Here is a 21,634-nt window from a genome sequence, read left to right as displayed (position 1 = left end):
GCGATGAAGGAAACGGATACGATGGAGAGACTTGCTCAATTATACATCAAGGAGGTTGTATCTCGTCATGGTGTACCTTTATTGATCATCTCCGATCGCGATCCCCGTTTTGCTTCTAGATTTTGGCGTTCTTTGCAAGAAGCCATGGGAACTCGTCTTGACATGAGTACTGCTTATCACCCTCAGACTGACGGGCAAAGTGAACGAACGATTCAGACCTTGGAGGACATGTTGCGTGCATGTGTCATTGATTTTGGAAAGGCTTGGGAAAGGAATTTGCCGTTACCCGAATTCTCGTACAACAATAGTTATCACTCAAGCATTAATGCCGCACCTTTTGAAGCGTTGTATGGCCGCAAGTGGTGATCTCCTATTTGTTGGGCCAAAGTAGGCGAAAAGCAAATCACCGGACCCGAGGTAGTCCATGAAACCACGAAGAAGATTGCTCAGATTCAAGCTAGACTTAAGACTGCTCGTGACCGTCAAAAGAGTTATGCCGATCTTAAACGTAAAGACTTTGAATTCAATGTGGGCGACCGTGTAATATTGAAGGTTGCACCTTGGAAGGGTGTGATTCGTTTTGGAAAACGTGGAAAGTTGAACCCACGATAAATTGGTCCTTTTAAAATTTTGTAACGTGTTGGACCCGTTGCTTACCGTCTAGACCTTCCGACACAATTGAGCTCAGTTCATCCTATCTTCCACGTGTCAAACTTGAAGAAGTGTCTTGCTGCACCCGCACTCATCATACCACTTGAAGAACTTACAATTGATGACAAACTCCACTTTGTGGAAGAACCTATTGAAATTATGGATCGTGAGATCAAAACTTTGAAACGCAACAAGATTCCGATCGTCCGAGTATGATGGAATGCCAAACGAGGACCTGAGTTTACCTGGGAGCGAGAGGATCAAATGATGCGGAAGTATCCTCACCTTTTCCCGACTCCTCCATCTACCTCAGCTTAAATTTCGGGACGAAATTTTCTTTAACAGGTGGGTAATGTAACGACCATGGATTTTCCAACGTTTATTTATTAATAATTATTATTATTAATACTTGTGATAAAACGAATGTATGTTATTACATTTACATGTTGCCATGATTGCCCGTACTTGACTTTATTTGCCCGAAACGTCTTTGTGACACACGAAACTTTTACGAATAATATTTTCACATATTATTTACATTCATGATTAAGGTTTATTAATCATTTTAATTAACTAAGATTACTAGTTAATTACTTGGGCCTTTATTAGTGTTAATGGACTTTTACTTGGATTAATTTGTTAATTAATACATACTTGGGCTTTATGATTGAACATGGACTTATAAAGCCCACCCTACTTCTTTCATGGACTCTTTAGCCCATCACCACATGTGTAAGTATTATTTAGAGATTAACTAGTTAGTTTGTTACTCATGGAATCTTGTTACAACTTCTTCCCATGTAAACACCTCTTTTATCCAACTTTTGAAGCCTTAACATGCATGATCTAGTAAACAATCTCCCTTCCCCTCTTTTTTTCTCCTTGACCGTCGGCTAGCAAGGATAGGGAGAGAGATCAAATTTTTTTTTACTTATTACTAGTATTATTCTCTCATTCTCACACACACTTCAACTTGCATCTCAACTTCTCTCTCATTTCTCTCTCAAATTGTAAGTAGCAAAGCTTGTGTTCTTCCTTTTCTTTTCTCCAAAAACCGAAACACACATATACACATGCATCATCATCATCATCTTTTGTTGTTGTTACTTGTCTTTGATTATTATTTACTTACTTGTTTCAAGAATCAAACTTACTAGTTTCATTCTTCTTTTATCTTGTTCTTACAAGACATACAAGAACAAAACTCTTTAGTTTATGTTCTACATATAATGCTTTAAAAAGATTTAAGTTCATGAGTTGTGAAAGCATACTTGTAATTCATGTTAGTAAACTTTAAAGTTTACTTTCTTAAAGATCAAGACTTAGACTTGAATCTTTAAAGTATGAAACTCATGAACTAGTTACTTGTTTACTTAGTTTATTCTTTACATTATGCACTTTAAATTCATGTTTTTTGGTTAAAATTGGTCAAGTGTTACTAGTTAACTTTGATCTCATTTATCTTGAACAAAAAATTAACTTTAAAAGTTCAAGAACATGTAAGTAAGCTTTCTTTAATTATAACTTTGTACACTTATGTTAGATCTAGACTTTTGAGTCTTGGATCTTCAAGATCTAACTAAGAACTATGTTCTACAACTTAAGATCTTGATTTCATAAGTTCACTTTCAAGTTTGTAACTTATTATTAGTTTTAAAATTCATGTATGTGTTAGATCTAAGACTTTGATGTAACTTTGGTTCATCAAAACACTTGCAACACTTAAGTGAGTTGTGCTTCATGTCTTAGACTTACATTTGGGTTATGATGGTCAAACCTTGGTGAAAATGATGCAAACACATCAACGAGTTGTACACTTGAAGCTATGTGCATCAAGGATGAGAACCATGATAAGCATCGAGCACCAAGAACCACCAGAACCTCCTGACCCTACTGTTTTACTGTTTTTGTGTCTGACCCGTACGACCTAGGCTACTGTAATTATGATTTTCAGATAGCTCTGTTCGAGTAGATAACTTTATATATAGGACTTGTCTTAATCCGAGTTACGGTTTAGGATTTATGGCCCTCCGATCGTCACTATGTCCATTTAACGTTGTGCTGAAAATTCTGACCTACTCGCACTTAGACCGTCGCCACGGTCAAACGAAGACGAGTTTGCTTCTGTAATTTTTACCACAACTAAAAGACTCATATACGGAGCCATGGCCACTGGTCTCACCCTATTTCAGTAGGTATAGAGGCCGTGGTGACTGACCGAACTCAGCCTTTGTTTTAAACTCTTTTCATGAACGAAACTTACTTTACACCTTTTGTTTGATGATGAATGATGATGACCCTTAAGACCTTATTTACATACTTTTAAACCTTTTCGGACGATTTACTGACTTAGTACTATTTGACTTAGGTTGAGGACTTCCCGGACCTACACACTTGCTTATTTCCCGAGTCATACTTTACCGCTACTTTATCATTGTGAGTTATAGCATTCCCTTTTTACTTTAACTATTTTGGGAACTGAGAATACATGCGCATTTTACGTTTTACATACTAGGCACGAGTACTTAAACTTTATATATGTGTGGGTTATACAACGGCATAAACATTCCTTTTAGCTCGGTAACGTTTAGTCATTGGTTTTTGAACCGGTGAACGCGAATCTTAGATATGGATCCATAGGGTTTGACATCCCCACTCGGGCTAGTCGCGCTAGCATTTAACGAGTGTTTAATACTTCGTAAACATACGCACTTGCCAAGTGTACTTTCAGGGGGTATAAACGTTAAGTTAGTTACCAAGTGCCCACGGTTAACATATACTTTATCATACTGTTTTGAAACGCTCTTTGTAGCACTGAAATCTCGTGGCCTACCTTACATACTGTTATACTTAAACTATAGCTCACCAACCTTTGTGTTGACGTTTTTAAGCATGTTTTTCTCAGGTGCTTAAGGTTTGCTTCCGCTGTGTACTAGTCTTGCCGTAGACACCCGCTGCTCTAGTGATTATCACCGCATGAACTGTTTATCTTGCATTCAAACTTTAATACATTTGAAACTATGTTTTGTAACGACCTAAGGGTCACATACATTTATTCATGCTTGCTATTCGTAGAAGCATACTGTTGGTGTAAAACATTTGATGTCGATTATGACGTCACCTTTCTATCGTGAATGCAACTTCTTTTGAAACAGCATATAGTACTTAACCTTGTAATGATCCTGTTGTTGATGATTCGTACACGATGGTTTTGTACGGGGCATCGCACGTTTCATTCTAATGTCCAATTTTATATATAACTAGATTCGAAAGCCCGCGCGTTGCTGCGGTTCTCAATGTTTTTGTCATAACGTTTTTGCAATAACGTGTTTTGACAAAACATTTGTTGTACGCATTTAGCGTTGATTATTTACTCATTTATTCCCACTATAAATTTATAGACATTTATTTTTATTATGTTTTTGAGAGCAAAATATATGAAAAATGAAAGGATTTATACTCCGTAATATTGCAGTATTTTTTTGATTAAAAAAAGTTGAAAGATGCAACGGCCAACTGGACTTCGTATTTGGTAGCCACATGATTTGGTCAACAATTACTTTACTACTTTGTCTTACCCCTTTACTCTCGATTAATCGAATAGGTGGTTTCGGTCGTGAGATAAAAAATTAGTTTTCCAACCCGATATCATATTTCGCTGCGGGATGATTTTGATCGGTTAACGATAAGTTAATTATATGTAAAAGGAAAACGGTTACCGGTAATATTAACATACTCTAAAGTTTATATAGAGTATAATATAAGAATTTAATTTAATTGATGTTCGAAATATAAATCTTTACAATTTTATGTAGGTTCAATGTTTTGTGTAACACATATTGAAGCTAAAAAAAAGAATTTAAAGTGGTAATGTTTATAACTTAGAGGTTCAGTTTGTCATTTTCATCGTAAATGGGGGTGTAAATAAAAAAAATAAAGTAAAATGGGTTGATTTCATCCACATATCCATCCTACCCTATCTTTAGTACTCCGTATTCTCTCCTTTAACAGCTTATTATCCTCTCCACCGATTTTCCCCAATTTTCCATTCTCATTTTCACTACCATTATAATATCTTACACTAAAATCATAAAAAAAAAAAAAAATCAAGAAAAATTATATCGATGGTTGCGGTTGACTCGGTGGTTTTCAGTAGTTTCGACCACCTGAACTCGATTTAGTTTTTGGATTTTTCTAACACCCCACTCTCAATAGAGTTGTGCTATTTATATGGTTAGTTGTATATATATGTAAATAGCTAGTTGTACTCAAGAATGCAGGTAAGAAAAAAATTATTATTTTTGATTTTTTTTACAATAGTAAGGTGTTGGCGGTGAAGGTCGACGGCGGCGTCGGCTGTTGTGATCGTAACTGTTGCCGGAAGTAGCTTTCCACCGCCACTCTCGTGGTGTGTTGGGCTATTGTAGTTGTTCTCCTACAGGAGGTCCAGCGCTTGACATTTATCAGAGCCACGGTCGTGAAAAACCCGACTCAAAAACTTGACTTTTCAGGTATGTGTTTTTTCTAACCACTACCAAACCGTCCTATGTTCAGATTTGTTTATTGATCGGTTGATTTTTAGATTTGTTTTTGTTCCTTTAATATATATGTTTATCGTTTTTTTCCCCCCCTTAAATCAGACAATTGGGTGGACTCGTGATTTATTTGATATGCTGGGTGTCTTTTAAGTTTTCAGGTATGTTTATATATTTCATCAAACACTAAATTGCCCTTTGTTCCGGAAGTTTGTCTCATGTGTGGATCTGGATGTTTTTTTCTTTAGATCAGATTTGATGGTGGTTGAAAGTTGTGGACGGTGACGGTCGTAGCCGGCCGTGAAATCGGCGGTGGTAGGTGGCAGTGCATGGTGGTGTAAAGTGGCTGATGGTGGCGGTTGCAGGTGGTTGGTGGACATGGAATACTGGTGTAGATGGAAAAGAGACCCAAAAATTAATAAGTTCATGGTTTTTTTTTTCTTTTTTTTTTTTGAATATATGTAAAAAGACGAAAATTAACTGGTGGTCGTTGTATAAAATCAGAAGATTAAATAAATTATCTCCAAAAAAATTCATGATTTTTTTTTTCTTTTTTTTTTGAATATATGTAAAAAGACGAATATTAACTAGTAGGCGTTATGTAAAATCAGAAAATTAAATAAATTATCTCAAAAAAAAAACTACTGTAGCGCACTGTAGCTACAGTAGCTACAGTATTTTTGGGTATGTGACGGGTTATGATTGGAGGGTGTTGTCCATGTTTAGTATATAGTATAATATAATAATAATAATAATGATTGATCCTTTTATTTTTATATAATATAAAGGCTTCACAAAATGGAGCTTCTTTTAAGCCGATAAAATGATGGAGGATCCAACTGTACAAAAGATGGTATATCTGTAAGTTATCAACGCCCTTTTATTTATTTTTTGCTGAACCCTATTTTTTTCAGTTGTACTTGAAACGTGTTGCAGGGTATAGTGGTAGATTATACGATCCAAAGCAGAACTAGATTACCTAATCAATATAAATTGAGTATTGAAATACATCATGTTGCTGAAATGATGCATTTTTTTTTTTTCAAAACAGGAATGCTTCAAAACCCACAATATCGCCAACAGTTGCAGGAAATGCGGTAAGTTTTCATTTGACTTTGGTTTTTTATTTAAAAAAATAATTTGTGAGTCTTTTTGTCTAATTATATGTTTTTTATGTCTCCTTTTTTATCTTTTAAAGTATAAAGGGTTATAGAATGTTTAGTTAGATCATTGATTGTACAAATTCGGGTGATTTATATTTGGAATGACTCAGAGATGTTGTTTATAAGCAGGTGCTTGGTGAAGCTTATCATGTTCCGGGTGATCCTATGAAACGAGATGCATATGATCGAAATGGAAAGGGCTCCATATCTAAGTAAGTTTTCTTATTACCGCTTTTAATATTCTTAGTTCCGATAATAAACTCATGTAACAAAAAAAAATAAAAAATACTTATTTGTATGTTTGACATACTTACAACAGAGTGCCAAGACAATTGGTATTTGGAATTGGGGTTTCATTTTTGGGTCAAATCATGAGCATAACTGCTACCAATTCCATCATTGCTTCAGCAAGAATAAAGGGTTCTGTTGAAAAGGTTAGCTTTTTATGATTGTTATACCTTGATGTGATTTGGGGTTTTAGGGTTTGTGTTGGGGTTTGATTGATTTGTGTATGTATGTAGTGTATGTACTATGAATTGACTCAATTCAGATAAGTTTGTTGTAATTGATACAATTTGATGTTTATTATATGTGAATTTGGATTTGTTATCTATTTATATCATTTAAACCATTTAAGTTAACATCTTTATACATGAAATTTATATGACTTTTGTAATAAGAAGTTATTTGTATTAGCACACTGAACAATGGGAACAAAATGGTGGATATTTCATCAAAATGGTGGTTACAAGTGATAGCATTAGGCTTGAGCAAAATGGTTCTTTTGTATGTGTTTTAATTGAAAGTTGTATTGTATTGTATTGGATATAGGCAAGAGAGATGCATAGGAAATAATTGAGAAGAAAGTAGTGAGTAGCATGAAACAAAAGATAGTCAATGGTGGTGTAGCTCAGGCTGTTGAGAAAAATAATGAGACCAAGACTCAGAAGAAGAAGAATGCCAAGAAACAGGAGAGCGGTTCCTCTGAAGATAGCTCATATGAATCTGAGGAAGAAAAGGTAATATGTTTAATACATTTGTAGCTGATAGATATGAATGTGACTTTTTGTATATGTGTTTATATGATATGATTTTATCAAATTAAATTCATTTTACTTCAATTTTTGCCTTTGAATGTGTGTTGCTATCTTAATTAAAATTGTAAAGGTTCTTCTTGGACTATTGTGTCATACAAAACTAAAAAATATTGTTCATTATTTTTAACTCTTAATTGTAGTGATCATAAGCTGTTCATGGATATTTAGAGTGTTCATGGTAATGATGTTGAGATGTTTCTTTATAAGTTTGCTTTAGGTATTGCGATAAGTTTTTAACGTTTAACGTTTTCGCACATAAAAATACTTTGTAATGAATATCCATACAATTTTAAGTAGCGAAGCGCGCACCCCTACGCTTTTGTTAATAATATGCCCACTATATTACCAAACTATATATGATGGATATTTTTTTTGAAGTTGTGTCCGACCCACTTTGCAAGTCGACTAATTACAGGGCGACCATCCGTTTTACGTTTTTTTTAACATCAGTTTGGGATTACCCAGGGGACCCCCCCCCCCACCCCCCCCCCCCCCCACCCAACACCCTACGCTCCCCGCTGCCCCCGCACTAAGCAAAAGGCGACCTGGGTGGTTACTTAGGGGGGACTAAACCACCCACGCATTCATCCATTTTACATTTAGTTTGGTGTCGTCACGGGGTCAGTGTTAGACTCGATTGTCGTTTAAACAAAAGAATTTAATAATATTTAGCGCGGAAACAAAGAACTCAAAAGAGAATTATCAAAGTTATAGGTATATATCGATCAAATAAAGTAAAAAACCTTAGATAAAGTGGAAAGAAGACGATCTCGAGTTATGGATCAGGTTTTGCACTTGGCAAAGACAATTAATGTAGGAAAATATGGATTAGTGGGTAAAGAATTTGTCACCGTATTGATACTAGAATCGTGTAAACACTTTCTTAATAAAGTGTTTCGACCCACTTGGTCATGGGTTACACGAAATTACTAGTAGGATAAGACTAATATGAACAATCTTTCTTGACCAAAAGAATAGTTGTTCCTTGCAATTCTAGAAAGTATAATCTGAAAGTTTTGTGTTGAAAGTGTAGTTAGAACCATCAAAATTCTGGAAAAATCATCAGTGGATGAACACTTATATTTATAGTCGGTGAAAGGGTGCAATAAAGAGTTGCAACCTTTCATTAAGGGCTACGATCAAGAGTCATGTCACTTGATAATGGGCATGTTTGAAAGGGTGCCTTAAACATGTCCCAAAACGTCAATGGTTAATAATCAACTCTTTGTGAAACGTTACAAAACGTTTGGGTAAGAGTTTCCTCAGTTCATCATTCATGCTCCAAAATGAGGTGCATTAATGACCAAATGCCGCGCATTTGTATGCCTAAAAACTTACTGTCCATGAATGGTTCCTTTTATAACTATAGATGCGACGCATTTCATTATTTGGTGCGGCGCACCATGTGCCGTATCAACTACAAATGCGGCGCATCATCACAAATGTGGCGCATCATGTGGCGCATTTCACTCAGGACAGCCAACTTTTAGTTTTACACTCACAAACCAAACTAAACTCAAGCTATCTCTTTAACTCTTTGACGGACGTGTACTTCACACTCACCAAATCCGTTCTAGAGTATCAAAGACAACTTACACTTTCAACTTAGTAAATCCAATCCACTAAAATGTGATTGCTTGATTTCACTAAAATCACCCACACTTAACCTCATAAAAAAAAACTCTATATTTATAGAGTTCTTGAGGATAAATAAACTAGGAAACTAAGTCCCAACATTTTTGTTGATCCTAGAAAATTTGATGTGGTTTGTTTCATCAAATCCATTAATGTAGAGAATATTTTCTCAAATGATACACCCGGTTTGTCATTCAAGCAAAAAAATAAAATAATAATAAGTGTGAAAAACGAAAAAAGCACAAGATCTCTCTAAGTTATATGTTTATATTGATCAAATAATATAAAACGTGGATATAAGAGAGGAGAAGATGATTTCAAAGTGATGAGATCGAGTTTTATATTAGGCAAAGACCATTAACCTAAACCATAATCTTCTATATATATCTATAGTAATTGAGTCCTAGGTCATTAAGTATGATTTATTCGCATCATTTATTTTCATGGTAAAATACAGTAAATGTCCCTTCCTACGGTAATTCAGTGTTTGTGATTTACCCTTATTATTTATTTAATATAAAATATAAATACATTTAATTTAAATTATTTACTTTTTGTGATTTATCTTTTAACCGATCCCTCCATCTTCTCCATTACACTCCCAAAAATTAGTACCGCAAACCAGTCCAGCCCACCGCCATATGGCCCCAACAACCTAAATTCAATCGATATCGATCGTTGTTGGATCGTTGCCTTCCCACTGGAAAACCATCGCCGACATATGTATAGCAGCCATCAGTTACAAACATCCAACACCCATTTTATTAATAGCAACCCTTTAGATCCTGTAACTCCCATCTCTTTCATATCCCTCCATACGTTATTCACCTTCCTTCCTTCCTATAAATTGCTTCATCCCCACTAAACATGAATCACACAAACACTTCCTTCCTTCAAATTGGAATTCAAAATAGTTGCTATAAATTGAAATGGCTCAATCGATTGAAACCCCACCAACACTGGTTGAACAAAGGGCGCATATGCATCTTGATGAACTCGAGGAAGGGAAGGATGTTGAAGTCACGATAATGGTTTGTCGATGTTGGGACACATATACTGCTTATGGCAAATACCTGAGTACTGACTTCATTGTTTCAGATAAGAAGGTATAAAATTGGTACTTATTAATTACTGTATTTTAAAACATTTTAAGAATTGATGCAGAAACGATGAAATACATGTTTATATGTCGTTCTTTTTTCCCCTTGAGGCTCTTTTATTTTATAGAATTTTTTTTACTGTACACAAATATATAAATAAAGTGATGTGTAAACCATAATTATATATTATGTAATCGTATATTTCCCCATCTCATTTCATTTCAATACATACTAACAGCCACCGTAAATCCGGCCGTTTTGGACCAAGAAACAAATACAAACGACAAAAAAAAAAAATAGAAAAAACAACTTTTACCCCCAAGTTTTAACACGATGCGACAAACGACAAAAAAAAAAAAAAATAGAAAAAACAACTTTTACCCCCAAGTTTTAACACGATGCAACTTCACCCTCCAAAACAGGGGTACAAAATGTCAAATTCTTATTTTAATTAATAAACTCCACCCGGTTTTACAGAGAGGCATATCTTCCCGCTCGGTGCGAGTTAAATTTTTTCGGGAACACCGTTCAGCTCTAAAAAATCTCAAGAACCCAACGGGACTAACTACACGCGAAACGGACATCGTTAAAAAACGCTAAATAACGGGCCCTATATTCTCGCTCGGTGCGAGTTAAATTTTTCCGAGACCACCGTTCAACTCGAAATAATTTTACGAACACAACGCGACTAACTATACGCGAAACGGACATCGTTAAAAAAGCTTTACATACATATACATACACGTCCAACAAACAACCCAACCTACTAGATATATTAGGTACCAAACAACGTATATCCAAATTCGACCGCGCGTCGAATATAACCGCAGCAACGCGCGGTCGAATTTTTTCTAGTTAATGAATAATCTTCATATATAATGCTTCAAAACCACCCTTTAAATTATCATATAATTTTCTCTCCATATGATTTGTTCTCAAATTATTCATCAGGTGAAATTAGTTGCTTTTTTGTTTCATGTTTTCACAAAATCTCAAGTTGGGGTGGTTTGTAATTTGAAGTAGTATATCGGGTCTTGATCAAAGTTTTGATTTTGTATTAGTTAATTGTTGATCAGAATGGTGTATTTGCATATATATAGATTGATCATCACCTGCTTTCGACCATTTTCCGCAGGGGAATGTTTTCCAATGCACTGCTAAGAATAACATTGCTCATTGTTTCATCCCAAGGCTAATAGAAGGATGTGTTTATTTTCATTGGAAACTTCCAAGTTATACAAAATAAAGAGGAGTACCGTATCTTGAAGGCCAACCCACTGATGATTGAATTGCAAGGTTCCACCTATTTGCGAAGACAAGCAGGTAATGAGAATGTTGGTTTCATCCGTCATCCGTACAGCTGCATTGAATATGAAGATCTCAAGGTCACGGATGGCAAATATTTAGTTGATAACATCCTATATAAATTTTTACCTTATTTGTTACCATTATAAATTTCACAAATGGTATAATATACCTGTTGAATACACTGCAGATGTGATTGGCTAATTTAGCCAATGTAGCGCAGCAACAAAACCGACCCTGTAACAAACAAGTAAACGATTTATTTTAATTTCTCTTACCCATGTAAGCTTCACATACTGTTTATATGATCCTTGAATTAGTTTCGTTAGTAACTCACTTCAATATAACGATTATTTATCAATTAATTTGTGCATTTAAATCTAAATCTCATTACATTTGCTTATCCTTTGAAACCCAACAGGTGAAAGATACAGAGCACCTGATCACCGTACATTCGTTTCAGTACCATTTGCATCCCATTATTATATCAGGTATTTTATGCAAACTTTTGCCCACGTTTACTGTCATTGTATCCAACATCCTACATACACTGTGCCACAAGTATCACTTTAACCCAAAAAAGAAAAAAAATTCACCTTTTCTTTTAATTTTAGTAACATGAGATTTTTAAACACGTGCAAATATTTGTGATCTGTTTACTTTAACTTGAACCAGTAAATTTTAATCCAAACACCATCTTTTGAAATGTGTTTTGGTACTGTCTTTTATCTGCATCACATCAACATTCATAAAAAATCACTTTTAAAGTACCCTTAAATGGAATTTGTTTCCACTTCATCACTTGATGATCACATCTTTTGCAAACAAATGTTGCACCTTTTTAAACTGTGACTATTGATAGATTTTTGCCTGAAGGACACTAAAATAATAAAATCTGATGAGTGTGATGTATGGATTTTTGCTTCAGGATAAAGATGAGAGTGAAATGACTCAATGAGATTGAAGAACGGATTACCGATTGTCTCATTCTCAATAGGTGACTCAGCAGAATTTTTATATAGCGAAACTAGGAATCTTGACTCGACAGATTTTTTACACTTTATTGCACCTGACTAACAACTACTTTTTTGCAGTGATTTTGGGCAGCGAAGCCTCCATCTCACATCAATTTCACAGAAGCAACACTTCCACAAGTCTCACTTTCACCCAAAAAAAATTATCACCTTCTTCTTTTGGCAACAAGACACCTCTGTTTTACTGTTTATCATGGATCATATGGCTCTATCCATAATTGTTTACTCCTATTGTTTCTATATAAAATTTTTTTACCTACATTTGCATAGCTTTGCACTCTTAGATTTTATTATTGTTTACATCATAGAATATCAGCTAACCATGTACCGAGAATGAACATTCAATGACGTGCAATGCACGGGCATTACACACTAGTAAGTCTTTATTATATAGTCTTGGGGATTGTAATTGCCGATTAGATTGGAATGTATTAGTGATAAAAAGAGTCCTAAAGATACTAGGATTACTTCCTTTTCCTAAAGTCTAGGAAACCTTGTTTCAATTCCTTTGACTTTCCTTTTATTTATGTATATATATGATGTAATATACGACCCACCGTTCTGTGGAGATTTAATTTCTTATGTGGTATCAGTCATAATACCGATCCTCTATGCCTTATCTCTCTTCTTTTTTCCTCCGTTGCTAATTAATTTAGGCTTTATAATGGTTACAACTTCTCTTTCCACTTCTTCTATAATTGCCGATAGTCCTTTTTCAATGAATAATGTCTTACATATGCTTACTATTGTTATATTTCAGTAGGCTTATAACTACCTTTAGTGGCCTGGTTCAATATATTCAAATTGAAAGAACCAATAAAAGAGAGATGTGTTGTAGAAGATATAGGAGAGAAAGAGGTTGAAGAGAGGTGTGATGTATTTAATGTATATGTGTGTTTTTGTAACTTACATTATGCACATATATATAGTACAAATTTTACTATCCATATTTGACTAATTACCATCCATATTTAACTACTAAATTTACAACACTCCCCCTTGGATGGTAATTTTTTTTAAAGAGCAATTAATACTGCCTCGTTAAAAACCTTGCTAAAGAAAACCCAGTGGGATAAAACTTTAGCTAAGGGAAAAAGAGTGCAGCATAGAGTTGACTCCCCCTCAAGTAGACAACGCTGAGTCGTCACATCTTTTGAACTTGCCTCATGCCAATATTGTGAACGTATGTTTTGAAAACAGCGATTGACAGTGCTTTGGTATAAAGATCAGCAGAGTTGTTGATTGAACGTATCTCATTTTAATCTGGTTGTCTTTTACGAGATCTTGAGTATATGAGAAGAATCTGAGGTTTTCATCTGAAACTGTATCATCTAAATCTTTTATGTACAAGTTTGACCCTTGTGATTTGTCTACAGTCTCCTTCATGGTTTGCTCAAACTGTTGTTTCAATTCCTATTCCCTTTCAGTCTTTTTCTGAGCCTTACCAATATACCATTCTTTTCCATCAAACTTATGACCGTTAAGACCGTTTATAGCTTTAGCGCCTCGTCAGCATTTATGTTTTGTTCTGTCATTTTTGATACTCTTCTTTCATTTGTACTATGTAAGCTGTATTATCTTCATAGATAGTTGTTGGGCTTTTATAGCGTTCTAGTCCACAAGAATCAATAATGATTTGTATCATTGATCTTAACTAAAATCATTCCCGAGTAGCTTCATGTAATGCAATCACTTCGGCATGATTTGATGATGTTGCAACAAGTGTTTGTTTTGAGAACGTCATGATATTGCGGTGCCTCCATTTAGGAATACATATCCAGTTTGAGATTTAGCTTTATGTAGATCAGATAAATAATCTGCATCTGTATAACCAAACAAATCTTGTTTCGAGTTGTTAGAATAAAATAATTATAAATCAGTAGTTCCCCGAATGTATCAAACTGTTTGTTTGATCTCATTCCAATGTCTTTTGGTAGGGGCTGAGCTGAACCTTGTCAACAAATTAACTGCAAAAGAAATGTCAGATCTTGTATAATTTGTAAGATACATAAGAGCCCCAATTGCACTAAAATATGGAACTTCTGAACCAAGAAGATCTTCATGATCTTCTAGAGGATGAAATGGATTAGTATCAATATTAAGATCTAACAACCATATGAGTACTTAATGGTTTTTGTCTTGTCCATATTAAAATATTTTAAAATCTTTTCGGTATAACTTGTTTGATGTATAAGTAAGTCATTAGTTATATGCTCAATATGTAAATCAACGTAATACTTGATTTTTTTTTATTTTAAAATCTTTCTTTAGAAGTTGAATGGCTTTATAGATTTCTTTATTTAAGATAATTGATATAAACAGCTATGATCACATATCCGAACATTGTTTTTATAAAACACACGTGCAAATAAGCTTATATGTATACCCTTTTCTTATCAAGTAGTAATTTAATCGATTATACCACATACGTCCCGATTGTATAAACCCATTTAGAAATCTTTGTGATTTAATGGAATATATTCCCTTGGGTTTTGCATTAGATGCTTATGATACCTTAACCCTTCAGGTATATTCATATATATATCACTATTAAGTGATCCATACAGATAAGTAGTAACAACATCCATGAGATGCATTTAAATAACTACCAGGTTGATTAAGTATCTAATAAGTAATTATATTCATTATAGGAGGATAAGTTTTTCTCCTAATTCATTTCTGGTCTTTGTGGGAAATCTTGAGTTACAAGTCTAGTTTTGCCTTGTAACTTCATTTGCACATTTCTTTTCGGATAAAAATTCATTTGTATCCCATTGTTTCACATCTTTAAAAGTGATAACGATTGATCCAAAAACTTTTCTTTTATTGAGCGATTCTAATTCAGCTCGTATTGCTCCTTTCCGTTGAGTTCAATCACGTCTATTTTGATATTCAATGACAGATTTTGGTTCCAGATCATCATCTTTATTCATGATGTCATTGTAACATTATATGAAAATATCTCATCAAGATTTTTCATTTCATTTCATTTTCATAATATTGCATAATTTATTGCAATTTATGCATTTACATTTATCAATATCCTCTGCAGAATGAGTATTGATTTGTGGTTCTTGTTGAACACTTTCTTTTACCTCATTATCAGCTGATTTTCTTTTTCGAGGATTTTTATCTTTGGAACCAATTGGTCTCCCACGTTTCTGCCGTAGCAAAGACTCATGAGTGACATTATTGCCAGCTTTTGTAATTTCAATTCTAGCTGAAGCATTTACTGCTGGTATATATGATTTAGTCACTTATTTTTTGTATCTTTAAATGCATAAAGTAATTAATTTGCAAGTTCTTGCATATGCATTATATTTGAACTTTCTTTTCGCATTCTTTTGTGCGATGATCAATATTCCTTAATTGATGTTCACACCATGAAACATCATTTTATTTATATTTCATTTCTCCCCCTAATATAGGGAACAATGTTTCATTAAAGTGACAATCGACAAAACTTGCTGTAAAAACATCACCCGTCATGGGTTCAATATATCTTATGATTGAAGATGTTTCATATCTAACATATATTTCAATCCTTCTTTGAGGAACCATTTGTTGTGGTTGTTCAATTAAAAATACACTGCACAACCAAATGTTCTAAGATGGAAAATATTTGGTCTCCACCAAAATTAAGTTGGTAATGGAGAATATTTATAACTTGCACTTGATTTAATGCGAATTAATGTCACATCATGTAAATTTACATGTCCCCATATAAATATTGAGAGTTTTGTACTCAATTCTAATTGTCTAATTATTAGCTGTAAGCGTTTATCTATTGATTCAGCTAAACCAATTTTGTGTATGCACATGAGCAACTGGATGTTCAACAACAATCCTTGTAGACATATACTAATCATTAAAAGCTTGAGATGTTAACTCACCAGCATTATCAAGTCTCATCCTTTTAATGGTGTAATCAGAATAATGTGTTCTTAATTTAATAATTTGTGCAAGAAACTTTGCAAATGCCATATTACGGCTTGATAACACACAAACATGAGACCATGCGTTAGATGCGTCTATTAGAAAAATGGTCCACATGATGGATGAATTGGTCCATATATATACTCTTGAATTCTTTCAAGAAACATTGGTGATTATTTCTCAATGTGCTTTTCATTAATCGCCATATGTGATTTTCATTAATCACCATATGTGTTTTTCGTTAATCACTATATGTGCTTTTCATTAATCACCATATGTGATTTTCATTAATCACCATATGTGCTTTTTATCATATATCATTTTCACCATATGCGCTTTTAATCATATGTGCTGCGCTTTTCGTCATATGCACTTTTCATTATATGCGATTTTAATTATATGCGATGCGCTTTTCATCATATGCGCTTTTTATCATATGCGCTTTTAATCATATGCGTTGCGCTTTTCATCATATGCGCTTTTTATCATATGCGCTTTTAATCCTATGCGCATTTCGGTGCTACATAGATATTTCTCATTTTCGATTATCATTGACTGATAATCATATCCATTATGATATATATCAGAGAAACTTAACAAATTTCTCTTTGATTTGGGAGAAAACAAGACATTGTTTACCAAAAAATTCGTACCATTTGGTAATATGAAATTTTGCCTTTTTCGTTTCTTATATCAAGTTTGCAAGAGCTGATATAGTATTTATAATTCCTTCATTTGATTTAAATCAATGAAATATTTCTTAGATTTGATCATAGTGTGTATGTTACTACTATCTGCAATACATAGGTCTTTACCATTTAATTGATGTTGTATTTCTGAAGGATTCATACTAAAACTTCAAATAAGATAAGCAAATAATGAGTTATATTTCAGCAAGATAATCAAATTATATTACCTGCAAACAAGTTATAATCTGAAGTACATAAAAGATAACACTTAATAAAACATATGCGTTATGGTCTAAAACCATTTATTTATGAGTGATACATAAAAAAACTAGGCATCTTAGAAAATTCAAACCATTCAAGTCTCAAGGTAGCTCAGGGTTAATTTAATCAAGATTTGTCAACAGATTCACTCTCGTTTTCTTTTCTTTTGGGACTTATTTGTAGAGCTAAACAAGATGTTCATGTATTCAAGAAATACTAGACTGATGATCCACGTTACCAGATCATTAATAAGAATCTCCGGAATTCTTATAAGAGCGTCTACTAATATCTTTAATTTTATTCTTTCATGGATCACCGTTATTTTTTTTTTTTTTTTGATAATTAATATCGTATCTATCTTTGAGTATTTTCCATAATACACTTGGATTTTCGATCATATAATATGTAGATTCTAAGGACTCGTCAATATGTTTGCTAAGAAAAATACTTACTATTGCTTTCTCTTGTTCGGAATAATTGTTATTTTCATTCAGGGTTTCTAAAATACCGTTTGATTCGAGATGTTTTTCTACATTCATAACCCATGTTAAGTAGTTGTTCCCACTTGTTCTAAATGAGCAAATTTAAGCCTTTTCAAATTCGACATTTTCTATTATCAAAAAGATGAATAACATAAATCATAATCATAATCAACTTCTATTCATAGATAAATAATAAAATGAAATTAGAATCATTTTAAATTCATAAGTAGCAAACAACAGAATAATGGTATGATTACAAATAATAAAACCACAAGGGCAGGATAGAATATAGGTTCACCCGGTGGTATATTAGCAACAATGATGATAGTTAATATGACCAATACAATAGGAAAAATCATCCTTGTGTGAATCATTTTTACAAAAACTTTTTGAGAGTAGTAATCTGAAAAATGAAGATTGATTTGTGAAAATGTGAAAACGGAGATGTTTATTTTATATTTGAAAAATATAGTTGTTGTAACGTCGTCAGTTGACGTTAATAACCGTTATGTATATATGACCGTTGTAACGTCGTTAGTTGACGTTAACGAATAAAGTCACTATATCAAAACGCGTATGATATAAAGTCACTATATTTTTAAGATTTACTTTTAATAAAAATACAAACTACTTTTTCTTATTTTAACTTTTAAGATTTACTTTTAATAAAAATACAAACTACTTTTTCTTATTTTAACTTTTAAGATTTACTTTTAATAAAAATACAAACTACTTTTCTTATTTTAACTTTTAAGATTTACTTTTAATAAAAATACAAACTACTTTTTCTTATTTTAACTTTTAAGATTTACTTTTAATAAAAATACAAACTACTTTTTCTTATTTTAACTTTTAAGATTTACTTTTAAGAATAAACATTAGTATGCATGAAATAAATAATGATTAATTGCATAAGTAATCATAAATGTTAGATAACATATAAAGACCCCATCGTATTCGTATTGATCGGAATTAATCTCGACCCATGGTACCGTGTTGTCAAATGACGTGTTGCATACATAAAGTACCGTATTGTCAAATGACGTGTTGCGTACAATCATGAGGTCTTATTAACATAAATATAAATGTTAGTGAAGTTAATAAGAGTTAGATTACAGAAAATATAATTCAGGCGGTATAACTGACCATATATAACTTAAATAACATAAATATAAATGTTAGTGAAGTTAATGAAAGTTAGATTACAGAAATATAATTCAGGCGGTATAACCGACCATATATAACTTAAATAACATAAATATAAATGTTAGTGAAGTTAATAAAAGTTAGATAATTTCTTACCTTGATTAGTGACGTGTGCTTGCTTAGATAAACCTTGATTATACGGAGCACTTCATGCTGATAACGTGTTATATTTCAGTAGGCTTATAACTACCTTTAGTGGCCTGGTTCAATATATTCAAATTGAAAGAACCAATAAAAAAGAGATGTGTTGTAGAAGATATAGGAGAAAAAGAGGTTGAAGAGAGGTGTGATGTATTTAATGTATATGTGTGTTTTTGTAACTTACATTATGCACATATATATAGTACAAATTTTACTATCCATATTTGACTAATTACCATCCATATTTAACTACTAAATTTACAACAACTATGGAGTTTTCTTCTACCAATTATTTGCCATGGCGTCATCAGGTATAACCCCTTCTTGCCTACCAAAAAACTCGCGTCTTATATCAAAGGTACACTCCAGCAACCATCGCCTGAAATTGTTACTTTTAATGGCACATCACCGAACCCCGACTACATAATCTGGCGAGAAGGTGATCAACATGCGCTTATCATCCTTCATCGTACCTAACATAAGAATCCATGTCTATTGTGTTTGGCTTAAAAAAGTAAGCGAGGTATGGTGTGCTCTTGAAGACTATTATATTCATGACTCGATTGGTCGAATGCATACACTTCGTGACAGTTTACGACAGCTACAACAAGGGACACCTGCTGTTGCTGATTACAACAGGAAATTTGAGACAATATTTGATCAATTATCAGCAATCGTGTACCCTATTGATTGATAAACTGCAACATCTAACATGGCACAAAGTCAAATTACCATTTAAGGTAATTTGAATTTTGGGATCAGAAATATAATTTCATCCTTCCCTTTTTGAAGTACAAGCCACAAGAAATCACAAGACCACAACTAACAGCCAACTCAACGGATCAAAGTCTGCATATTCAGACTGTATTTCTCAAAATGTAAAAAGGGGGTTCCAAAAGTATTATGGAGTCCCTCAATATAGAAATAGTTGTTATAGAATTAGTGTTTAAGAACACAATCAGATTTGTATCTAGAACTCAATTCAAATTGTATCAATTATCAATACAATGATCAAGTTCTTAAATCTTAACATGGTATCAAAGCGTTGGTGTTGATCCAAGATCATAACACTGCACTTTGCTTCAATCATCTACCAATTTAGTTAAAGTGTGAGGGATACAATGTCTGAAGATAGTAGCCATACTCACACCATTAACTCAAAAACCAACAACCACGATTTAGCAACACAATTAAGCAACTTGTTGAAAAACAACTTGCAAACCAGCCATTCCAAGCTTTCTGACAGTTTAAAGATCAACCTTGCACTTAATAGCCATAATTATGCATTATGGGCAAGGATGATTATAGTTGGTATAGGAGGGAAGTCAAAATCTCTCCTGAAACACTTAAATCAAGAACCACCAGCAGCAGGGGATGAATTGTATGACCAATGGGAACAAGATGACTTGGTAGTGTTCTCATGGTTAATACAAAACATAGAACCTAACCTGGCTAGTAACCTGACCGAATTTCCCACAGCAAAATCGTTATGGGAAGCTTCGGTGGTTACTTACACTGGTGGCAAAGATAAGCTTCAAGTCTTTGATTTGCACGTTAAAGCTAATGAGCTGAAACAAGCAAACCTATCAATTGAAGATCTTTGGATAACAATGCAAGGTGTGTGGGGAGATTTTGAAAGAAGGGACCCAAACCCTATGAAGTGCCTGTATGATATTCAAGCATACAACAAGATTCGTGCTGAACAAAAATTATTCCAATTTTTGAATGCAATCGACAAGCAACATGATCAAGTAAAGAGAGAACTACTTAGATGTGACCCATTGCCTACTGTAGAAGAGGCATATGCTGCCATATGAAAAGAAAGAGCTCACCAACAAATTCTACATGGTGGCACTCCTACACCGAATCAACAAGACATCGGAGCAGGGCTAGTTGCCACAGAAAATGCTGGAGCTAGCAATTTCAGTCGACATGGATCACAATCAAAGTCATCGTTACAAAAGGTTGATAAGTCGAAACTTAAGTGCTTAGAATGTGGCAAATCCAGGCATACAAAGGACCAATGCTTCAAATTGAAAGGTTATCCGGATTGGTGGACAAAAACAGGCAAAGCAGTGACGGTAGCGGCGGCAAACGAGCCAACAACCACCACATCTGATCATGCCTTCGGTGGCGTTGTCACCTCATCCGAACTCACTGGTATAAATCTCAAACCTTTTGCTTCTTTATTACAAATTGTGAAGAAAATAGTTCTAGGGTTTGTATGAATAAAGATAGAAACCCAGACAATAACGTTAACTGTAGATTTAGAGATGATAAATTGCTTTGGGATGATAAACTTTGGGGACTGGATCGAGAACCTAGCGAATATAATACCACCGTACCCACTAAAATAAATAAAATAATTAATAATATTGGTGGTAGGTAACGAATGGGAA

At 33.7% G+C, this 21,634-nt stretch overlaps 2 protein-coding genes across 10 annotated transcripts; both read left to right on the top strand.

Moving 5' to 3' along the window:
* The first annotated feature begins 5,979 nt into the window (after positions 1-5,979).
* LOC139866414 (uncharacterized) lies at positions 5,980-13,084 on the top strand. Of its 9 annotated transcripts, none has more exons than XR_011765439.1 (10): positions 5,980-6,047; positions 6,238-6,283; positions 6,479-6,561; positions 6,669-6,783; positions 7,181-7,368; positions 11,317-11,566; positions 11,677-11,768; positions 11,908-11,977; positions 12,415-12,483; positions 12,581-13,071. XR_011765439.1 is itself a non-coding variant. In XM_071854649.1 (5 exons), exons 1-5 carry the CDS (start codon positions 6,010-6,012, stop codon positions 7,202-7,204), a joined length of 306 nt encoding a protein of 101 aa, XP_071710750.1. In that variant the 5' UTR covers positions 5,980-6,009; the 3' UTR covers positions 7,205-7,519. The 9 variants fall into 9 exon arrangements, 1 of the variants encoding a protein (XP_071710750.1); XR_011765438.1 differs by having other exon boundaries at positions 11,317-11,504; positions 12,581-13,070; XR_011765435.1 differs by having other exon boundaries at positions 11,677-11,977; positions 12,581-13,070.
* Positions 13,085-20,356: 7,272 nt separating this feature from the next.
* On the top strand, positions 20,357-21,052 carry LOC139868135 (uncharacterized). Its single transcript, XM_071856469.1, has one exon. The coding sequence runs from the start codon at positions 20,357-20,359 to the stop codon at positions 21,050-21,052; it is 696 nt and encodes a 231-aa protein (XP_071712570.1).
* Positions 21,053-21,634: the final 582 nt, after the last annotated feature.

This window comes from Rutidosis leptorrhynchoides, chromosome 9 (assembly GCF_046630445.1).
Source record: "Rutidosis leptorrhynchoides isolate AG116_Rl617_1_P2 chromosome 9, CSIRO_AGI_Rlap_v1, whole genome shotgun sequence".
Classification (NCBI taxonomy): domain Eukaryota; kingdom Viridiplantae; phylum Streptophyta; class Magnoliopsida; order Asterales; family Asteraceae; genus Rutidosis; species Rutidosis leptorrhynchoides.
Note: the sequence above shows the minus strand (reverse complement) of the source record. Positions and strands in the feature narration are given on the sequence as shown.

Excerpts from the sequence above, each read along its gene's own strand:
- LOC139866414 (XM_071854649.1), top strand. The coding sequence starts at position 6,010 with ATGATGGAGGATCCAACTGTACAAAAGATGGTATATCT. Across the intron at positions 6,284-6,478 it reads CAACAGTTGCAGGAAATGCG|GTGCTTGGTGAAGCTTATCA; the intron begins GTAAGTTTTCAT and ends GTTTATAAGCAG. Across the intron at positions 6,784-7,180 it reads TAAAGGGTTCTGTTGAAAAG|GCAAGAGAGATGCATAGGAA; the intron begins GTTAGCTTTTTA and ends TATTGGATATAG.
- LOC139868135 (XM_071856469.1), top strand. The coding sequence starts at position 20,357 with ATGTCTGAAGATAGTAGCCATACTCACACCATTAACTCAAAAACCAAC.